General features: G+C 42.3%; 1 protein-coding gene across 1 annotated transcript; it reads left to right on the top strand.

The window, feature by feature from the left end:
* The first annotated feature begins 3,487 nt into the window (after nt 1-3,487).
* On the top strand, nt 3,488-9,865 carry LOC103706525 (UPF0481 protein At3g47200-like). The gene is made up of 2 exons (XM_039122163.1): nt 3,488-3,905; nt 8,634-9,865. The coding sequence occupies exons 1-2, from the start codon at nt 3,581-3,583 to the stop codon at nt 9,863-9,865; spliced, it is 1,557 nt and encodes a 518-aa protein (XP_038978091.1). The 5' UTR covers nt 3,488-3,580.
* Nucleotides 9,866-20,142: the final 10,277 nt, after the last annotated feature.

The following is a 20,142-nucleotide window of genomic DNA, read 5'->3' as shown; positions in this document are numbered from 1 at the left end:
CTAGATCAACCCACACAGACTTGCTGCCAAAGACTTTCTATGTTTGGTCGCCCCTTGGTCTTTATTTATATAACGTGATTCACATATGATGTGACCAAAATTGGGTTTGCCGGTCGTAAGCCGACATATAGTATAGGAGGGACCAGTTTCAATTGGACTTGTTTTTTGGATCAATCCAGAAAAAGGAGAATAAGGAATCAGCTCCCAGTTGGATTCTAAATTCTGAGTCTCACGCCAGTGGGACCAGTACTCCTTATCTATAAGAAAAGACTCAAGACTCTCTGAACGAACACAAACTACTCATCTACTTCCCCTTCTTCTTGGTCTTTCTACATATTCTGTTCTTTAGAGCTCTAAAGGCCTCTTCATCAGTACTTTATCTTCCATCATAGCAGATCAACTTCCTCAGACCGGATTTTAGCGGCACAATATGTATGCAGTGCTCCGATGACTTATGTTACCATATATGCTTGATTGTGTGGTTCTCCCTTCATATGCTTGCTTGTTGACATACCAGCTGTATTTAACGTGCCAATAGGATGGACAATTGCCTGATCCATTTTCCAAATAGGTGACAAGGCGCCCATCTCAACTCATTATCCTTTTTAATAAAAAAAATATTAATCATAGTTTTAGTCTTTGCTCTTTTATATTATGAGGTGGAGAAATTATTTATTGGATCATATCGACCTTTTCAGCAGTGGAATATTAATCTAACTATAAAAATTATGGACCATAACTTTATCTCTAAGCAATACAGATTTTGATGAAAAAGAAGTAGAAGGAAAAGTGAGCAATTCAGACATATTTGTGTATGTTCCTTTGTAATTATGTTGGTCCACCATTAAGCTGGTTGATTTGGTTCAATCGATAATTTCACCATGAAGCATGCTATTTAATAGAGCAACGTAGTTGGTGCGAAACACTTAAGTGCCTTGTTTTTGAGTAATTTTTCTAAGTTACCCTATAGCTATCATTGCCCTTCAAATAATGGAGCTTCTAGATCAACCCACACAGACTTGCTGCCAAAGACTTTCTATGTTTGGTCGCCCCTTGGTCTTTATTTATATAACGTGATTCACATATGATGTGACCAAAATTGGGTTTGCCAGTCGTAAGCCGACATATAGTATATGAGGGACCAGTTTCAATTGGACTTGTTTTTTGGATCAATCCAGAAAAAGGAGAATAAGGAATCAGCTCCCAGTTGGATTCTAAATTCTGAGTCTCATGCCAGTGGGACCAGTACTCCTTATCTATAAGAAAAGACTCAAGACTCTATGAACGAACACAAACTACTCATCTACTTCCCCTTCTTCTTGGTCTTTCTACATATTCTGTTCTTTAGAGCTCTAAAGGCCTCTTCATCGGTACTTTATCTTCCATCATAGCAGATCAACGTCCTCAGACCAGATTTTAGCGGCACAATATGTATGCAGTGCTCCAATGACTTATGTCACAATATATGCTTGCTTGTGTGATTCTTCCTTCATATGCTTGCTTGTTGACATACCAGCTGTATTTGACGTGCCAATAGGATGGACAACTGCCTGATCCATTTTCTAGATAGGTGATAAAGCGCCCATCTCAACTCATTATCCTTTTTAATAAAAAAATAATAATCATAGTTTTAGCCTTTGCACTTTTATATTATGAGGTGGAGAAATTATTGATTGGATCAGACCGACCATTTCAGCAGTGGAATATAAATCTAACCATAAAAAATATGAACCATATTTTCACCTCTGAGCAATGCAGATATTGACAAAAAAGAAACAGAAGAAAAAGAGATCAACGCAGGCATATTTATGCATGTTCCTTCGTAATTACGTTGGTCTACTGCTGAGCTAATAGATTTGGTTCAACCAATAATTTAACCATGAGGCGTGCCATTTAATGGAACAACTTAGTTGGTGCGAAACACTTAAGCACCTTGTTTTTGAGTAATTTTTTTGAGTTACCCTATCATTGCCCTTCAAATAATGGAGCATCTAGATCTAGCCACACAGACTTGCTGCCAAAAAATATAAGGACCCGTCAACAACAATTATTGCTATATTTGGTCGTTCCTTGACCTTTATTTATATAACGTGGTTCACGTATGATGTGACCAAAATTGGGTTTGCCAATCGTAAGCCGACATGTAGTATAGGAGGGACCAATTTCAATTAGACTTATTTTTTGGATCAATCCAGAAAAGAAAAATAAGGAATCACTCCCAGTCGGATTCTAAATTTTGAGTCTCACACTAGTGGGACCAGTACTCCTTATCTATAAGAAAAGACTCAAGACTCTATGAACGAACAGAAGCTACTCATCTACTTCCTCTTCTTCTTGGTCTTTCTACATATTCTGTTCTTTAGAGCTCTAGAGGCCTCTTCATCGGCACTTTATCTTCCATCATAGCAAAACAACGTTCTCAGAACGGATTTTAGGGGCACAATATGTATGCAGTGCTCCGATGACTTATGTTACCATATATACTTGCTTGTGTGGTTCTCCCTTTATATGCTTGCTTGTTAACATTCCAGCCATATTTGACGTGCCGATAGGATGGACAATTGCCTGATCCATTTTCCAGATAGGTGACAAGGCACCCATCTCAACTCATTATTCTTTTTAATAAAAAAATATTAATCATAGTTTTAGTCTTTGCACTTTTATATTATGAGGTGGAGAAATTATTGATTGGATCAGGTCGACCTTTTCAGCAGTGGAATATTAATCTAACTATAAAAAATATGGACCATAATTTTACCTCTGAGCAATACAGATCTTGATGAAAAAGAAGTAGAAGGAAAAGAGAGCAATTCAGACATATTTATGTATGTTCCTTTGTAATTATGTTGGTCCACTATTAAGTTGGTTGATTTGGTTCAATCAATAATTTCACCATGAAGCGTGCCATTTAATAAAGCAACGTAGTTGGTGCGAAACACTTAAGTGCCTTGTTTTTGAGTAATTTTTTCAAGTTACCCTATAGTTATCATTGCCCTTCAAATAATGGAGCTTCTAGATCAACCCACACAGACTTGCTGCCAAAGACTTTATATTTAGTCGCCCCTTGGTCTTTATTTATATAACGTGATTCACATATGATGTGACCAAAATTGGGTTTGCCGGTCGTAAGCCGATATATAGTATAGGAGGGACTGGTTTCAATTGGACTTATTTTTTGGATCAATATAGAAAAAGGAGAATAAGGAATCAGCTCCCAGTGGGACTTTAAATTCTAGTCTCACTCCAGTGCGACTAGTACTCCTTATCTATAATAAAAGACTCAAGACTTTATGAACGAACACAAACTGTGCGCACTCTACTTCCTCCTCTCCTTGGTCTTTCTACATATTCTGTTTTTTAGAGCTCTATAAAATTTGGGCATCGGAGGCCTCTTCATCGGTACTTTATCTTCCATCATAGCAGATCAACGTCCTCAGACCAGATTTTAGCGGCACAATATGTATTCTGTGCTCCGATGACTTATGTTACCATATATGCTTGCTTGTGCGGCTCTCCCTTTATCTATTATTTTCCCAGCTAGAGCTAATAGCATTTCTATCCTTCTTACAGCAAAGGCGCGATGGACTCCTCCGAGAAGGCCAAAGGAAAGGAGAAGGTGGAGACCACGGAAGCGAGCGAAACCATAATTGCTGTTGAAGGGGAGGGTAACTCCCGTGCAGCAGGCGGCCTTTCCCCTGGCGATATCCTAGCAACGGACGTTTGGGCCGAAACAATGCTGGATAAAATCAAAGTCCTTCAGAAAAGACCTAGTTACACTGCATCCAAAAGCATCAGCACAGCTCCTGCAAGCACTGAGGACCGTGACAAGAAGCTTTACGAGCCAAGGGCGGTGGCCATCGGCCCCTACCACCGGAAGATGGAGAATAATTATTTCAGAATCACAGATGTGAAGAAGATTGTATTGAGAGGACTGAGAGAGAATAGTAGTGATGATTTCTAAATCTTTCACAAACGGAACCATTGAGTTACACGGGTTTATATAGAGCTTAAGGCAGTGAGATGGTTTCCCAACGGATTCTGGTGAGCTGACAGTTACAGCACCAGAATCCGTTTTAGTTGTTAAAACGTTTCAGTTTGAAACGTTTTAACCGTGCTGTTCAAATACATGATGGATGAGCTAATATCCCCCCTCAAGCTGAGTTCGTGGGTAGAACTCGAAGCTTGGTGCAGAGGCGAAGATGCCGTTGAACAGGAAGAGCTTTGGTAAGGATGTCTGCCGGTTGGTCCTCAGTGGAGATATGAGCAAGACGAATTTCCTTGGACTGAACTTTTTCCCTCACAAAGTGGTAGTCAACCTCAATATGCTTCGTGCGAGCATGGAAGACTGGATTCGTTGCTAGAGATAAAGCGGAGATGTTGTCACAACACAATTCTGTGGATGTAGTAGCCGGATGATGCAGTTCATGAAGAAGTCGTCGGAGCCAGATGATTTCGGATGTGGTGATTGCCAATGCCCTGTATTCAGCTTCAGTAGAGGATCGTGCAACAGTGGATTGTTTCTTAGCGATCCATGAGATGAGGTTTGATCCAAGGAATATACAATAACCAGTGGTGGACCGCCGATCAGATGAGTCCCCTGCCCAATCAGAGTCACTGAATGCAGAAAGATCTAATGAGCCAGGTGTGTAATGAAGTGAGTGACCTACTGATCCCTTGATATAACGGAGAATCCGTTTGAGCATTTGATAATGAACCTCAAGAGGGCAATGCATGAACTGGCAGATATAGTTGACTGCAAAGGTAATATCTGGCCTGGTGATAGTAAGATATTGAAGTGAACCGGCCAGGCTTCGGAAGAGCTCCGGGTTAGAGAATGGTGCAGAGATCGCCGAAGATTGTCGCTTGGTTGATAAAGGAGCAGAGACAGATTTGCACTCTGATAACCCAGCCTTCTGCAGAAGAGACTGAGCATATTTGGACTGATTGAGAGCAACTCCAGCATTTGAGTAGAGAGCTTGAATCCCCAGGAAGTAGGACAGAACTCCAAGATCTTTAATCTTGAATTGATCACTTAGTTGAAGGATAAGCTTGGTAATTGCAGGGCTGCTATTTCCTGTTATAAGAATGTCATCAACATATACAAGGACATAGACAAAAGTGGAGTCTTGATGAAATAAGAGAAGCGAAGGATCAGCTGTGCTGATTGTGAACCCAAGCTGAACCAGGAAGGATGTGAAGGTAGCAAACCACTGCCTGGGAGCTTGTTTGAGCCCGTAGAGAGCCTTCTTCAATTTGCAAACGTGGTTACTGTAGAGAGGATCAATAAATCCTTTTGGCTGTTCCATGAAGACAGTCTCATCTAATTTCCCATGTAAAAAGGCATTCGACACATCAATTTGTCGAATGGTCCAGGAGAGTGTAGTAGCCAGTGCAATGAGAACTCTAATAGTTTGGAACTTGGCCACTGGACTAAATGTTTCAAAATAGTCAATGCCATACTGCTGATGAAAGCCTTGAGCAACCAGCCTGGCTTTATAGCGAGCAATGGATCCATCAGAGTGATGTTTGATTTTAAATGTCCATTTGCAGCCCAGAACTTGTTGGTTCAAAGGCCTTGGAACCAATTCCCAAGTCCCCTGCTCAAGAAGAGCATTGAACTCTTCGGACATGGCTGATCGCCACTGAGGATTGGTATGAGCCGTAGTGAAGCAAGTAGGTTCTGAATCAGTGGAGTGACTGAGCAAGGAGAGTATCTGTTTGGGTTTAAGGGAGCCTATTTGGGATCTTGTAATCATGTGGTGTGTTGAAGCATGCTGTGTAGGAGGAATAGAAACAGGAAGAGAGGTTGAGGATGTGACAGAGGTTGGTGTAAGAGAAGAGGAAGCGGGAAGTGATGATGGAGAACTGAAAGAGGTGGGTGGTGGTAAGACAATGGGTGAGATAGTAGGAGGGAATGACTGAATGTTTGATGGAGATGACAAAGATGCAGGGACAAGAAGAGTGAAAGGTAGTGGGACAGAGGAAGAAGGAGAAGTGGTAGCTTGTTGGGAAAACGGGAAGTAGGTCTCATCAAACCTAACATGGCGAGAGATAAAAATTCTGCCCGTTGTAGGATAATAACATCTGTATCCTTTATGACGAGTGGAATAGCCAAGGAAAATGCATGGAATGGATCTAGGAGAGAGTTTGGTGCGTGCGTAGGGCCGAAGCCAGGGAAAACAACTGCAGCCGAAGGTTTTGAGAATGCTATAGTCAGGAATCTTATGATACAGGATTTCGAAAGGACACTTATGATGAAGTAATGGTGATGGAAGGCGGTTGATGAGATAAACCGTTGTGAGCAGAGCATCAGTCCAGAATCTGGCGGGGACTGAAGATTGGATAAGAAGACTTCGGACCACTTCAGAAATGTGACGGTGTTTCCTCTCAGCGGAGCCATTCTGCTCAGGGGTGTGAGGAGAGGAAAATTGATGAATAATGCCAGAAGAGGAGCACAATGTTTGAAAGTTGTGGTTATTAAACTCACCACCACCATCAGACCGGAAGATCTTAATAGAGGTAGAAAACTGTTTCTCAACCAGATTTTTAAAATGTACAAAATGATGGAATACATCTGATTTAGAGAACATGGGATATACCCAGCTGAAGCGGGAAAAATCATCTAGGAATAAAACGTAATATCGGAACCCAGTGACAGAAGGAATGGAACAAGGTCCCCATACATCGGAGTGAATAAGTTCTAAAGGATGTTTGGAGAGGATGCCCACTGAGTGAAACGAGAGTTTGTGACTTTTGGCCATACAGCAGGTGGAACACACATCAGCTGGATTCCTGGAGCGTTGAACGGAGGAGTGTTTGGCGATATGAGAGATGACGGAGTCAGCCGGGTGACCCAGACGTTGATGCCAGAGGTTGATGGAAGAAGGAGTGGACAGAAGTGCTTTGGATGAAACTGAAGGCTGAGGAGAATGCTGAGCAAAGGTGAATGGGATCGGATACAGTCCCTCAGTGCATCGTCCTTGGAAGATTGTCTGGTTGGTGTGTTTGTCCTTGATAATGCAACCATTGGAATCAAAAATAAGAAGACAATTGTTATCCACAGCAAGTTTATGAACTGACAGTAAATTGTGGGAGATGGCAGGGACATGAAGAATTTGAGAAAGATGGAAGATGTGAGACGGAGTGGGAAGAATACCAGTGCCTGAGTGATGAATGGGAAGTGATTCTCCATTCCCAATTGATACCTGCTCCGAGCCATGAAAGGGTGCTGGATGGTTGATTTGTGAAGCATCTGCTGTTAAGTGAGTGGTGGCTCCACTATCTAGAATCCAATTGCCAGAAGAAGGGACTGCTGGGAGCGGAGCAGTAAAGAGTGCCTGATGACCAGATGATGTAGTTTTCCCGGTGTAATTGGTATCTAAGCGATACCAACAATGTATGGCAGAGTGTCCACGCTTTCCACAAATCTGACATTCAATGATGGACCTGCCACTGTTGCCTCGTCCTGGAGAGATCCAGCCACTAGTTCTGGGAAATGATCTAGTTCGACCGCCACCTCTGAATGTTGAGAAGAATCTGCCACTGTGACCTCGTCCTTGAACAGCAGTTAGAGCAAACGTGGAGTCTGGAGATGGTTGATCTCTGTCCTTAGTGGATAGAATGATTTCTTCGCTACAGAGAAGTGCATAGAGTTCATCCAGGGAAATTGAGGAAGATCGAGTCCGAATAGCAGTTGCAAATGAGTCATATGTAGGTGGCAACCCATTGAGAACGTAGAGGACAGCATCCTCTGAATCGATCTATGACCCTGCAGCGGTTAGTGCATCAACTTTGGATCTAATTTCATCAAGGTATTGAGACATTGATAGATCTCTTTTCTTGATATTATGTAGCTCATTTTTGAGCTGGATGATGTGGGTTCTAGTAGCAGAGTTTAATCTGCAATCTAAAGCTGCCCAGATTTGATAGCAATGCTCTAGATTAATTACATATGGGAGAACAGAGGAGGAAATGATGGAGTTCAGTGCTGTGGCAAGAAATTAATCCGTGAAGAACCATGTTTCAGATACTGTTGAATCTAAGGTACCAGATGTTCTGGTAGGTGTGGAGGAGCCATCGAGGAAGCCATAGTAACCACTGGCTTTGAAGATCCTGGTGACTTGAGATCTCCATGTGAGATAGTTGTCAGAGATAAGCTGATTTGGTACTAAGGATCGTATCTGATTAAGTAAGAATTTGAGCTTTGGAGGGATAACTTGACCATCCTGAGACTGGAAGTCTTCAGCAGCTCCTGTGGCATGCACAGACCCGGAAGAGATCATGGGTAGATGAACTTCAAGATCGATTGATTTCTCTGACATCAGTTGTTAGATATCTTCCATTTTGATATGGGAACAATAAAGAGAGCTCACAGGATCTTGGGCTCTGATACCATGAAGAAGATTGTATAGAGAGGACTGGGAGAGAATAGTAGTGATGATTTCTAAATCTTTCACCAACGGAACCATTGAGTTACACGGGTTTATATAGAGCTTAAGGCAGTGAGATGGTTTTCTAACGGATTCTGGTGAGCTGACAGTTACAGCACCAGAATCCGTTTTAGTTGTTAAAAACGTTTCAGTTTGAAACGTTTTAACCGTGCTGTTCAAATACATGATGGATGAGCTAATAAGATGAACACAAACTGTGGTGTGTGCAAGAAGTGATCGGCTTTCACCCAAAAAAAGAAGAAGAAGAAGAAGTGATCGGCGACAGTTACAAACGAGACCTCGGTAAATTCCTCGGTAAGATGAAGGAGAGGAAAGAAGATGCTTTGGATTTTTATCGTGAGTGTTATGGGAAAGACTATAACTTCGGCATGGATTCCCAAAGTTTTTTGGAGATGTTAATGCTTGATAGCTGCTTCATCTTGTTTGCGCTTTCATTTAATTATGGTCTTGCCAAGGTAGTCCCTATGCTGGTGGGCTTACCCGCTCTACCATGGGCACAACGTGATATAGTGCGGGCATCGGAGCTTGTCAAGACTGACTTGCTGTTGCTCAACAACCAAATCCCTTTCTTTATCCTTGAGGATGTTTTCAAGATGAAAAATGATATTTGCCCAAAAGAAAAGAAGCGAAATGGAGGCAATGAAGGCAACGGTTCAATCAGAAAAGATGCTCTCGATTTTTTTGATTTTCTCGATTTAGGAAGGAACAGTTCGAAAGACCCAGAAAAAGGGAAGGTTGATCATCTGCTTGATTTGTACCACATGTATTTGGAGCCACCGGTGCATCCTGGTGGAAGCTTGCTTGGAGATATTCTTCCATTTATCGATCCACTGCGATCTCTCCCCAGCGCAACGGAGCTCCAACGAAAGTCTGCGGTGAATTTTAAGGTGAAAGAAATGGAGCCAGAAATTGTACTCGACGTAACGACGCGCAAATCTGGAGATATCCAGATGCCGGCATTGCGCGTCGAGGACCATACCAATATTCTCCTCCATAATCTAATCAGCTTTGAGCAGCCTCTTGGCACCCTGGACTCGTACGTCACAGCCTACGTCGCATTCTTGGATCACATCGTGCAGAGAGAAGAAGACGTGGAGCTGCTTGAAAATAGTGGGGTGTTGGAGCACAGATTGACCAGCTCTGCGGAGGTGGTCGCTCTCTTCAGGCAATTACATTATGTGATCGATCATTATAAGACGCCGGGTTACTTGGCTAAGGTATACCAGGAGGTGAATCGTTGTTGCGACAGCAAGTGGCGCCAAATGTATGCCGATGCGAAGCAACGTTATTGCTCCAATGTATGGCTGAGCATCTCGTTTGTTGCCGGTATCGCTCTGTCAGTTCTCACCCTCATCGAGACCATCTGCGCCATCATCGGCTACTATGAAAAATTGAATGGCACCGCTGCTATCTAGGAGCAGCGTTTGATGTTATTCTGAATAAATGGTGCATGAATGTAATCCATCGCGTATGATCCGCCCACTTGTCTCAGATGTAATGTTCTTTCCTGTGTTATGTTGTAAGCTGTCTGATGTCTCTCCCCTAGATTTCGGGGATCCTCCCTCCATCGGGGGAGATGAAGTATTTTTCATCTTCTTTTGGTGTAATAATTGTGGTGGTAGTTACTTGTGTGAATTCTCCCCCTTAATGTAAATTAACCTTGCAGGTGGAACTTTTAAAGCCGTGTGCCTAACTACTTACAGTTTTTCTGTTGTAATTGATGCTGGAACTAATGATGCAGTATTTAACCTTATTTCTGTAAGATATTATTGATTTAAAACGGTTATTAATTGTTCCCTATTACTGGCTAATCGCATTCAGAATAGCTGGCATGTTCTCTCAGGAGGGACCAGGCGCGACCCCACCAATCTCCTCGGATGCACGCAGATGGAGAGTGCGCAGGACGGCAATCGGTAAATCCGTCTATTGTTGGTGAGCAAATTCACCATGGTGATGTGACGCTTTGTGCTGGCTGAAGCTCAGGCGCCCGCATTAGATAAAGTTCCACCAGTTTAACTTGTTTGCCCTGAGGGAAGGAGAGAGAGAGAGAGAGACAGCGAGCGAGACATTTCCTGAGCCGTTCCTTATCTCACAATAACTAATGGTCCTCTAAGCACCGTTTCACTTAGTTAGCCCACTAGCATAATTTACAACAAATTAATATTATTATATTATGCTAATTTTTTTATGCAAGCATCATAAGTATGTTTTCATTGATTAGAAAAATATAAGACACCTCGACCTCAGACCAGACTGGCCCCTATGACCTCGGACATGAGCTAAGATACGACTTTGGCTCCAACCGTAGAGTCGCCAGCCGAGGAGAACCATCAGTACGCGTCGACCATGGCTGATAGCTCTAACAATCGATAACTCTCGCAGTCTGCAATTGTGGCAGCCCTATGTCCCGTATTAGACTTGTGTCGCACTTTGCCCACATGGACTGATCTGTGCCATGGCCGTACCATTGACTACTGCTTGGCATCATTGCATGTCACATCGCCCTAGGTAACGATCAAACTGGCTTTCCTATATAATGGGGGTAACGCAGAAAACTTAAGGTACGCGTAGAATAAGCGCTCATAATTACTCACAGAGACCACTCTCTGCTGAGATCTCTCTTCTACACTGTTGCCTCGTTATTCTAACTTAGGTATCGGAGGGTCCCCGCCAGAAACTTTCCAGCAAGTGAAATTCTAGCAGACTACCGAGCGGAGGAGACCGGTGCCCGATGTTGGAAATAAATAAACTTAATTGTGCATTGAACCAAGAGATGTTATACATTTGAGACATTTGTGTTTCCAAAAAGATCTTTTACCTTACCTATAAAATTTACTTAGAATTCCTCTTCATGAGTAAAACCGAAGTGTCATTCTTAAATATGACTCTTAATATTTTATATAGAGGTTACTTAAAGGGTTGTAAAATCCTCTTTATAAAGGGTTGTTACTTGAATCATTTTGTAATGAAGAGAGTTGAAGAAATTCAAATATAGAGAAGAGTCCTCTTAATTCCTTAGTGAAAAATACTACGGTATTCTTCTTCTCCTCCATCCACCTCTTCAAAGTGGTATCAGAGCTAGATCATGGCTACCGAAGTGCTTCCCATTCCTCGTCTTACCAATACCAACTATGAGAATTGGAGCATCCAAATGAAGACGTTGCTTGGATCTCAAGATATTTGAGACATAGTCGAAAGAGGCTATGTAGAAGCCAAAGATAGAGATATTCTTACGACGCAACAACGAGAGACTTTGAAGAAAGACAAGAAGGCTCTCTACTTCATCTACCAAGGCCTAGATGAGGCTGCTTTTGAGAAGGTTGCAAGTGCTACCAATTCCAAGCAAGAATGGGAGATTTTACAAAATTCTTACAAAGGTGTAGAAAAGGTGAAGAAGGTTCACCTCCAAAGCTTGAGAGGCGAGTTTGAAGCTTTGTAAATGAAGGAGTCCGAAGTTGTGTCGGACTATTTCACAAAGGTGTTGACCGTTGTAAACCAACTGAGGAGGAACGGCGAGACACTTGATGATAATTGGGTCGTGGAAAAAATCCTACGATCTTTAGACCACGAATTTGATTATGTTGTGGCGGCCATTGAAGAGTCCAAAGACTTGGACACTATGACGGTGGATGAGCTTATGGGTTCACTTCAAGCCCATGAGCAAAGAATACTAAAGCGAAGACAAGAGCCACTGGATCAAGTTCTACAAAGCAAGCTCTCCATCAATAACAAAAAGGAGGAGTCAAGAGGCGAAAGTAGCCAAAAAGGTCGTGGTCGTGGCCGAGGACGTGGTCATGGTAGAGGTCAAGGTGGATCTTATGGTCGTGGTAAAGGCCGTGGTGACCACAACAATATTGAGGAAGGCAACCAAAATCGTGGAGGAAGAGGACAAAGAGGTAGAGGCCGAAGGTATGACAAGGGTCAAATTCAATGTTACAATTGCAACAAGTTTGGGCATTATTCTTTTGAGTGCTACTCTAATCAATCTAGTCAAGTTCATGAGAAAGCCAATTATACCAAAAAGAAAGATGATGGAGATGACGTGCTTCTACTAGCACGAAAAGGAGGAGATGCTATCAATCAAAATATGTGGTACTTGGACTCCGGTGCAAGTAACCATATGTCGGGGCACAAAGAAATTTTCATGAAACTTGATGAATCGGTGAATGGCCATGTCTCATTTGGAGATGCTTCCAAGGTAAAGGTGAAGGGCATTGGTAAGATACTTATTCAACTCAAAGATGGAAGCCAACAGTTTATTTTCAATGTCTATTATGTGCCTGATATGAAAACCAATATTCTTAGTATTGGGCAACTCTTGGAGAGAGGATTTGATATGCAACTAAAGGAAGGAAGCTTCTATCTAACGAAACAAAATAAATTGATTGCTCATGTTCCTATGTCAAATAACTGCATGTTTGTATTAAACATAAATCATATTGTTGCTAAATGTCTAAGTGCATGTATGAATGATGTATCTTGGCTTTGGCATTTGCGGTTCAGACATATAAACTTCGGTGCTCTAAAGCTTCTTTCAAGTAAAAGAATGGTGAAGGGGCTGCCTTATATTGATGTCCCTAATAATATATGTGAGGGGTGTGTTCTTGGCAAACACTCAAGAAGGAGCTTTCCAAAGAAGTCTTATAACAACGCAAAAACACCACTTCAACTTATCCACACCGACATTGCGGACCAATCACTCCAAGCTCATTTGGAGGTCGTCGCTATTTTCTAACTTTTATTGATGATTTCAGCAGAAAAATATGGGTGTATCTCTTGAAGGAGAAGTCAGAAGCATTTCAAGCTTTCAAGGAGTTTAAAACTTTGGCGGAGAATCAAAGTGGCTATACTATCAAGGCGGTGGCAGTCAGATCGTGGAGGAGAATTCACATCCAAGGAGTTTGAAGCTTTTTGCAAAACTCATGGCATTTGGAGACCCTTGACTGCCCATACTCACCTCAACAAAATGGCGTCGTGGAAAGAAAAAATCGGACTATACTTGACATGGTCTGAAGCATGCTTAAACAAAGGAGTTGTCGAAGGAGTTTTGGCGGCGAGGCCGTAATTGTGCGGTCTATCTTGCTTAATAGATGCCCCACAAAGAACTTGGAAGAAGTAAACACCACAAGAAGCATGGAGTGGATACAAGCCTGATATATCTCATTTTGAAAGTGTTTGGGTGCATAGCTTATGCACATATTCCGGATCAAAGAAGAAGCAAGTTAGATGATAAAAGCTTACCATGCATTTTCATCGGGTACAATGCAAGATCCAAAGCCTATAAACTCTATGGAAACCAAAGGAGAAGAAAGTCATTGTAAGTCGAGATGTGGAGTTTCCAAGAAGACGGCATTTGGAATTGGCAACACTAACATGGTGGATGATACAAGATGAGAGCTAGATCAGGAGCAAATTAGAGCAGCCAACACCACCTTTCATCTCCTACTTCATCGGTTGAAGATGTTTCAACACCACTAAAGATAAGAAGCATTCAAGATTTATATGAGGTGACAACTTTCTTAAATCTTATTTGTCTTTTTACTAATGAAGAAATAATTTCTTTTGAAGATGCTATCAAAGATAAGAAGTGGAGGAAAGCCGATGAATGAAGAGATAGAAGCCATAGAAAAAAATAAGACATGGGAGCTTACTTCTCTACCAAGTAGGCTTGAACCAATTGGAGTAAAGTGGGTTTACAAGGTCAAAAGAAATTCGTAAGGTGAGTGGAGAAATACAAAGCACGACTTGTGGCTAAAGGCTACAAGCAAAAGGCCGGAATTGACTACGAGGAGGTTTTTGCTCCCATTGCTCGAATGGAGACCATTCGCTTGGTGATTTCTTTGGTGGCTCAAAACAAATGGAAGATTTTTCAACCTGATGTCAATCAGCCTTTCTTAATGACTATTTGAATGAAGAAGTGTACATTGAGCAACCCAAAGGTTATGTCAGAAGTGGACAAGAAGACAAAGTGTTAAAAAGGGGCGCTCTACCGGTTTGAAGCAAGCACCTAGAGCTTGGAATTCAAGAATTGATGCTTATTTCAAGGCAAATGGGTTTGTTCAATGCCCCTATGAACAAGCTCTCTATATCAAAAGAGAAGGATGGAAACAAATTACTTGTCTCATTATATGTTGATGATCTTATCTTCACCGGCAATTCTATACAATTGATCAAAGAATTCAAACAAGCAATGGCAAAAGAAGTTCGAAATGACTGACATGGGACTTATGTCCTATTTTCTTGGTTTAGAAGTGAATCAATTAGAAGATGAAAATTTTCTTTCCCAAGTGCACTATGCAAAGGAAGTGATTAAAAGGTTCAAGATGGAAGATTGCAATCCTATTAACACACCAGTGGATTGTGGTGTAAAATTGTCCAAGAATGATGAAGGTAAGGTGATTGATCCTACACTCTACAAAAGCTTGGTAGGGTGTTTGAGATATTTGACATGTACAAGACCAGACATACTATATGGCGTTGGTTTGGTGAGGCGGTTCATGGAGGAACCAAAATTATCTCATTGGAAGGTGGCAAAGAGGATCCTACGTTATGTTAAAGGTACTCTAAGCATTGGCTTATTCTATTTTTTTATTCTAATAATTTTCAACTTGAAGGCTATTCTGATAGTGATTGGGGTGGAGACTTGGATGACCGAAAAAGTACTTCCGGATTTGTATTTTTTATGGATAATATGGCATTCTCATGGATGTCTAAGAAACAAGCGATTGTTACTCTCTCAACTTATGAAGCAGAATATGTTGCAGCATCTTCATGTGTTTAGTCATGCAATATGGCTAAGGAGCTTGCTAAAAGAGATTAATCTTGATCAAAATGAAGCTACACAAATTTACATTGATAGCAAGTCGGCAATTACTTTAGGGAAGAATCCGATTTATCATCAAAGGAGCAAACATATAGATGTTCATTTTCATTCAATCCGGGGAGCATGTGAAGAACAAAGATGTGGAGCTTATTTATGTGAAGACTCATGATCAAGTTGCAGATATTTTTTACTAAACCACTTGGAGTTGATCTCTTCAACAAATTCAAAGGTTTGCTTGGTATGAAGGATGGAAGACAATTAAGTTTAAAGGGAGGTGTTGGAAATAAATAAACTTAATTGTGCATTGAACAAGAGATGTTATATATTTGAGACATTTGTGTTTCCAAAAAGACCTTTTATCTTACCTATAAAATTTATTTAGAATTCCTCTTCATGAGTAAAACCGAAGTGTCATTCTTAAATATGACTCTTAGTATTTTGTATAGAGGTTACTTAAAAGGGTTTGTAAAATCTTCTTTATAAAGGGTTGTTACTTGAGTCATTTTGTAATGAAGAGAGTTGAAGAAATTCAAATATAGAGAAAAGTCCTCTTAATTCCTTTAGTGAAAAATACTACGGTATTCTTCTCCTCCCTCCATCCACCCTCTTCGATGCCCGTCAATTAAATATGTGTTGATCTTCCATCATAGCAGATCAATTAACGTCCCCTTCGTCGCTAGATCATCAGACTGGATTTTATGCAGCACAATTTGTATTCAGTGCTCAGATGACTTTATGTTGCCATATATGCTTGCTTGTGTAGGATGAAAATTAAGCCAGCTAATTAAAACTATATGTCTTGCTTGGCTGGGATGAAAGCATATTCATTGCTCCGATGCCTTATGTTCCATATATGCTTGCTTGCATGCTATCTTTCCCCCTTCATAATACTATCATCCCAGCCAGCTGTTATGCATGTGCGTCTCTGGCCCCTTATCTATTATTTTCCTAGCTGGAGCTAATAGCATCTCTAACCTTCTTACAGCCAGAGCGCGATGGATGGGGGATATGGTGCACTTCCTCCTCCGAGAAAGCCAAAGGAAAGGAGAAGGTGGAGACCACGGAAGCGAGCGAAACCATAATTGCTGTTGAAGGGAAGGATAACTCCAGTGCAGCAGGCGGCCTTTCCTCTGGCGATATCGGAGCATATGCAAGCCCCAAGGGACGAAGCAAACGGACGTTTGGGCCAAAAAAATGCTGGATAAAATCCTTGTCGTCCTTCAGAAGCCAGATAATGACACTGCATCCAAAAGCATCAGCACAGCTCCTGCAAGCACTGAGGACCGTGACAAGAAGCTTTACGAGCCAAGGGCGGTGGCCCATCGGCCCCTACCACCGGAAGACGGAGGATAAGTTATTTCAGAATCACGGATGAACACACAACTGTGGTGTGTGCAAAAAGTGATCGGCGATAGTTACAAACAAGACCTCGTTAAATTTCTTCGGTAAGATGAAGGAGAGGGAAGAAGATGCCGTGAAGTTTTAATCGTGAGCGTTATGGGAAAAGACTATAACTCCGGCATGGATTCCCAAAGTTTTCTGGAGATGCTAATGCTTGATAGCTTCTTCATCTTGGTTTGCGGCTTTCATGTCATTATGGTCTTGCCAAGGTACTCCTATGCTGTTTGGCTTAGGCGACATGCCCATGGGCCGCGACGTGATATAGTGGCGGGCATTGGACCTTGTCAAGAGTGACTTGCTGTTGCTCAACAACCAAATCCCTTTCTTTATCCTTGAGGATGTTTTCAAGATGAAAAAATGATATTGACCCAACAAAACAGATGCAAAATGGAGGCAATGAAGGCAACGGCTTCAATCAGAAAAGATGCTCTCGGGTTTTTTTATGCCCTCGTTTAGGAAGGAACAGTTTCGAACAGACACAGAAAGCCAAGGAGGTTTATCATCTGCTTCATTTGTTACCACATGTATTTGGAGCCACCGGAATGTCAAAGATTAAAATTTTTGAAAAATATTGATTTACTTATCGATCCACATCGATATGTCCCCAGCGCAACAGAGCTCCAACGAAAGTCTGCGGTGAATTTTAAGGAGAAAAAAAATTGTAACGCAAAGCGTACTCGACGTAACGACGTGCAAATCTGGAGATATCCAGATGCCGGCATTGCGCGTCGAGGACCATACCAATATTCTCCTCCACAATCTAATCAGCTTTGAGGAGTCTCCTGGCACCGCGGACTCGTACATCACAGCCTACGTCGCATTCTTGGATCACATCGTGCGGAGAGAAGAAGACGTGGGGGCTGCTTGAAACTAGTGGGGTGTTGGAGCACAGATTGAGCAGCCCTGCGGAGGTGGTCGCTCTCTTCAGGCAATTACATAATGTGATCGATCATTCTAAGACGCCGGGTTACTTGGCTAAGGTATACAAGAAGGTGATTCGTTGTTGCAACAGCAAGTGGCGCAGAATGTATGCCGATGCGAAGCAACGTTATTGCTCCAGTGTATGGCTGAGCATCTCGTTTGTTGCCGGTATCGCTCTATTCAGTTGCCACCCTCATCCAGACCATCTACACCATCACCGGCGCCTATAAAAAATGAAGGTTACCGCAGCTAGCTGGGAGCAGCGTTTGATGTTATTATGAATAAATCGGTGCATGTATGTAATTCCATCGCGTATGATCCGTCCCACTTTCCTGTGTTATATTGTAAGCTTTCTGATGTCTCTCCCCTCGATTTCAGGGATCCTCCCTCCATCGGGGGAGGCGAAGTATTTTTCATCTTCTTTTGGTGTAATAAGTGTGGTGGTAGTAATTACTTGTGTGAATTCTCCCCCTTAATGTAAATTAAGCTTCCAAGTGGAACTTCTTAAGCCGTGTACACTACAGTAAAATAACAAAATGCCGACGCTTATCTGCCGCGCTAGGAAAAAGCGTCCGGCAAATTCCGCTCCCGCGCCAATCTTTCCAACGCTTTGTAGGAGCGTTGCTAATTCGAAGCAATCAACGACGCTTTAAAAGCGTCGTCGAGGACCTAACATCCAACGACGCTTTAACGCGTCGTTCTTTTTCCCTAAGACGACGCGTATAAGCGTGGTTAATAATACGACGCTTATAAGCGTCGCCGAAGCCCACTTAATACCCAGCAGCCGACGCCCCGGAGCCCGCAAAAAAGCCCTAGCTACTCCCGAGCACCCTCATCTTCGATCCTCGTCTCCGGCGCTGCTTAGCCCCCATTCCTCCCGGCGCTGCCTTAGCCCCCATTCCTCGTCTCCGGCGCTGCCTTAGCCCCCATTCCTCGTCTCCAGCGCTACCTCCTCTCCGGCGCGGACCGATCCCAACCCGCTCCGCCGGAGGTATTTTTCTCCTCCTCCCTCCTCTCCAACGGTCTCGCTTGTTCTCCTTCTTCTCCTCCTCATCTTCTTCGGGTGTTCTGGGTTTGTTCTCTCTCCTTTCCGGCGTCGACCGACCGGCCCCAAGTCCCGATCGATTCAGGGCCCGCCTCCGCCCGAGGAGAAAACTTGGATCCAACCCACCGCCTATCTCGGGGTAGAGGAAGGTACGTGATTGGAAGTTCGATGTCCTGTTGGAGTTTATATTTTAATTTAATTTAATACTTGTCACGAAATTAATCGATTCGTATCTTCTAATATGCAGATCCACATCCTCTCCGTCTCAGCGATCGAAGAGAGTTCGCAGCCATTTTCGGCTTCAGCAATCGTATGCTCTCTCTCTCTCTCTCCCTTTCTTTTGATCGTCCGCTTCTGATGGTTTTATGTATGATCCCTCTTTTGGTTAACACCCTGTTTTTCAGTATTTATGCTTGATCCTTTGTGGCTTACTGCACAGGACAAAAGTTATGAAAACGAGTGCAAGTTTGAACATGTGCAAATTCCTGTGGATATTTATCTTGTTTTCCACTACAAGAAGATGATCTTTCCCGACGCTTTTTAATAATCTTTACCCGACGCTTATAAGCGTCGGCTAAAGTTACCCGCAACGCAAACAGAGGCGTCGCAAAAGCGTTGGCGATACCAGAGTGGCAAATGTTTTTGCCGACGCTAATAGAAAGCGTCGGAAAAAACCAGGGCTTTCCCGACGCTAAAAGGAAGCGCGTCCGGCAAAAACACATTACCCGACGCTCTTAAAGCATCAGGAAAGCCAAAGGAAGCCCAGAAAAAATTGGGCTTTCCCGGACGCTAATGTAAGCGTCGGAAATCCCGACGCTTTAAGCGTCGGGAAATCCCAAAGGAAGCCCCAGAAAAGAACTGGTCTTTCCCGACGCTAATGTAAGCGTTCGGAAAAACACACCATTCTCCGACGCTTTAAAGCGTCGGGAAAAGCCCAAAGGTAAGCCGCAGCTATGGGTTTTCACCGACGCTACTAAGCGTCGGCGATGGCGTGCCAGCCAAAGGGGTTTTTAACGACGCTTTAAAGCGTCTGGGAGTGGCTTTTGTTTTAAAAAAAAAACAAAAGCATATTAAAAAAGATATTATAGCAAATATGAACCTGCATTACATTTACATCAAGACAAACATACAGATCATTCGAAACATTCATATTGTCCATATAAGATTAAATTTACATAAGTTTAGAATTACAATGTATTTTGAAAAATATAAGAAAGATACATATAAAACTCATAAATAACAGTCTAAAAAATATCAGGGACCGCATTCAGCCCCATCATCATCTCTGCGAGCTGTTGAAGTATCAGGAACCTAAAAAAAAAAAAAACTTTAGAAGTTAGGGAATATGAAAATTATTAACTCATGCAAAATAAGTAATAATTATGTATAGTCATCAAATACATATAGTTATTTAACTGAGGAGGGAGCAATCGCTGTAACATAGATGAAATATGCTCAAGCTGAGACTGCAAAGTTTGTTGGTTCTGGCTTCCAGCTCTGCC

This window comes from Phoenix dactylifera, unplaced genomic scaffold (genome assembly GCF_009389715.1).
Source record: "Phoenix dactylifera cultivar Barhee BC4 unplaced genomic scaffold, palm_55x_up_171113_PBpolish2nd_filt_p 001383F, whole genome shotgun sequence".
Taxonomy (NCBI): Eukaryota; Viridiplantae; Streptophyta; class Magnoliopsida; order Arecales; family Arecaceae; genus Phoenix; species Phoenix dactylifera.
Note: the sequence above shows the minus strand (reverse complement) of the source record. Positions and strands in the feature narration are given on the sequence as shown.

Excerpts from the sequence above, each read along its gene's own strand:
- LOC103706525 (XM_039122163.1), top strand. The coding sequence starts at position 3,581 with ATGGACTCCTCCGAGAAGGCCAAAGGAAAGGAGAAGGTGGAGACCACG. Across the intron at positions 3,906-8,633 it reads TAATTATTTCAGAATCACAG|ATGAACACAAACTGTGGTGT; the intron begins ATGTGAAGAAGA and ends TGAGCTAATAAG.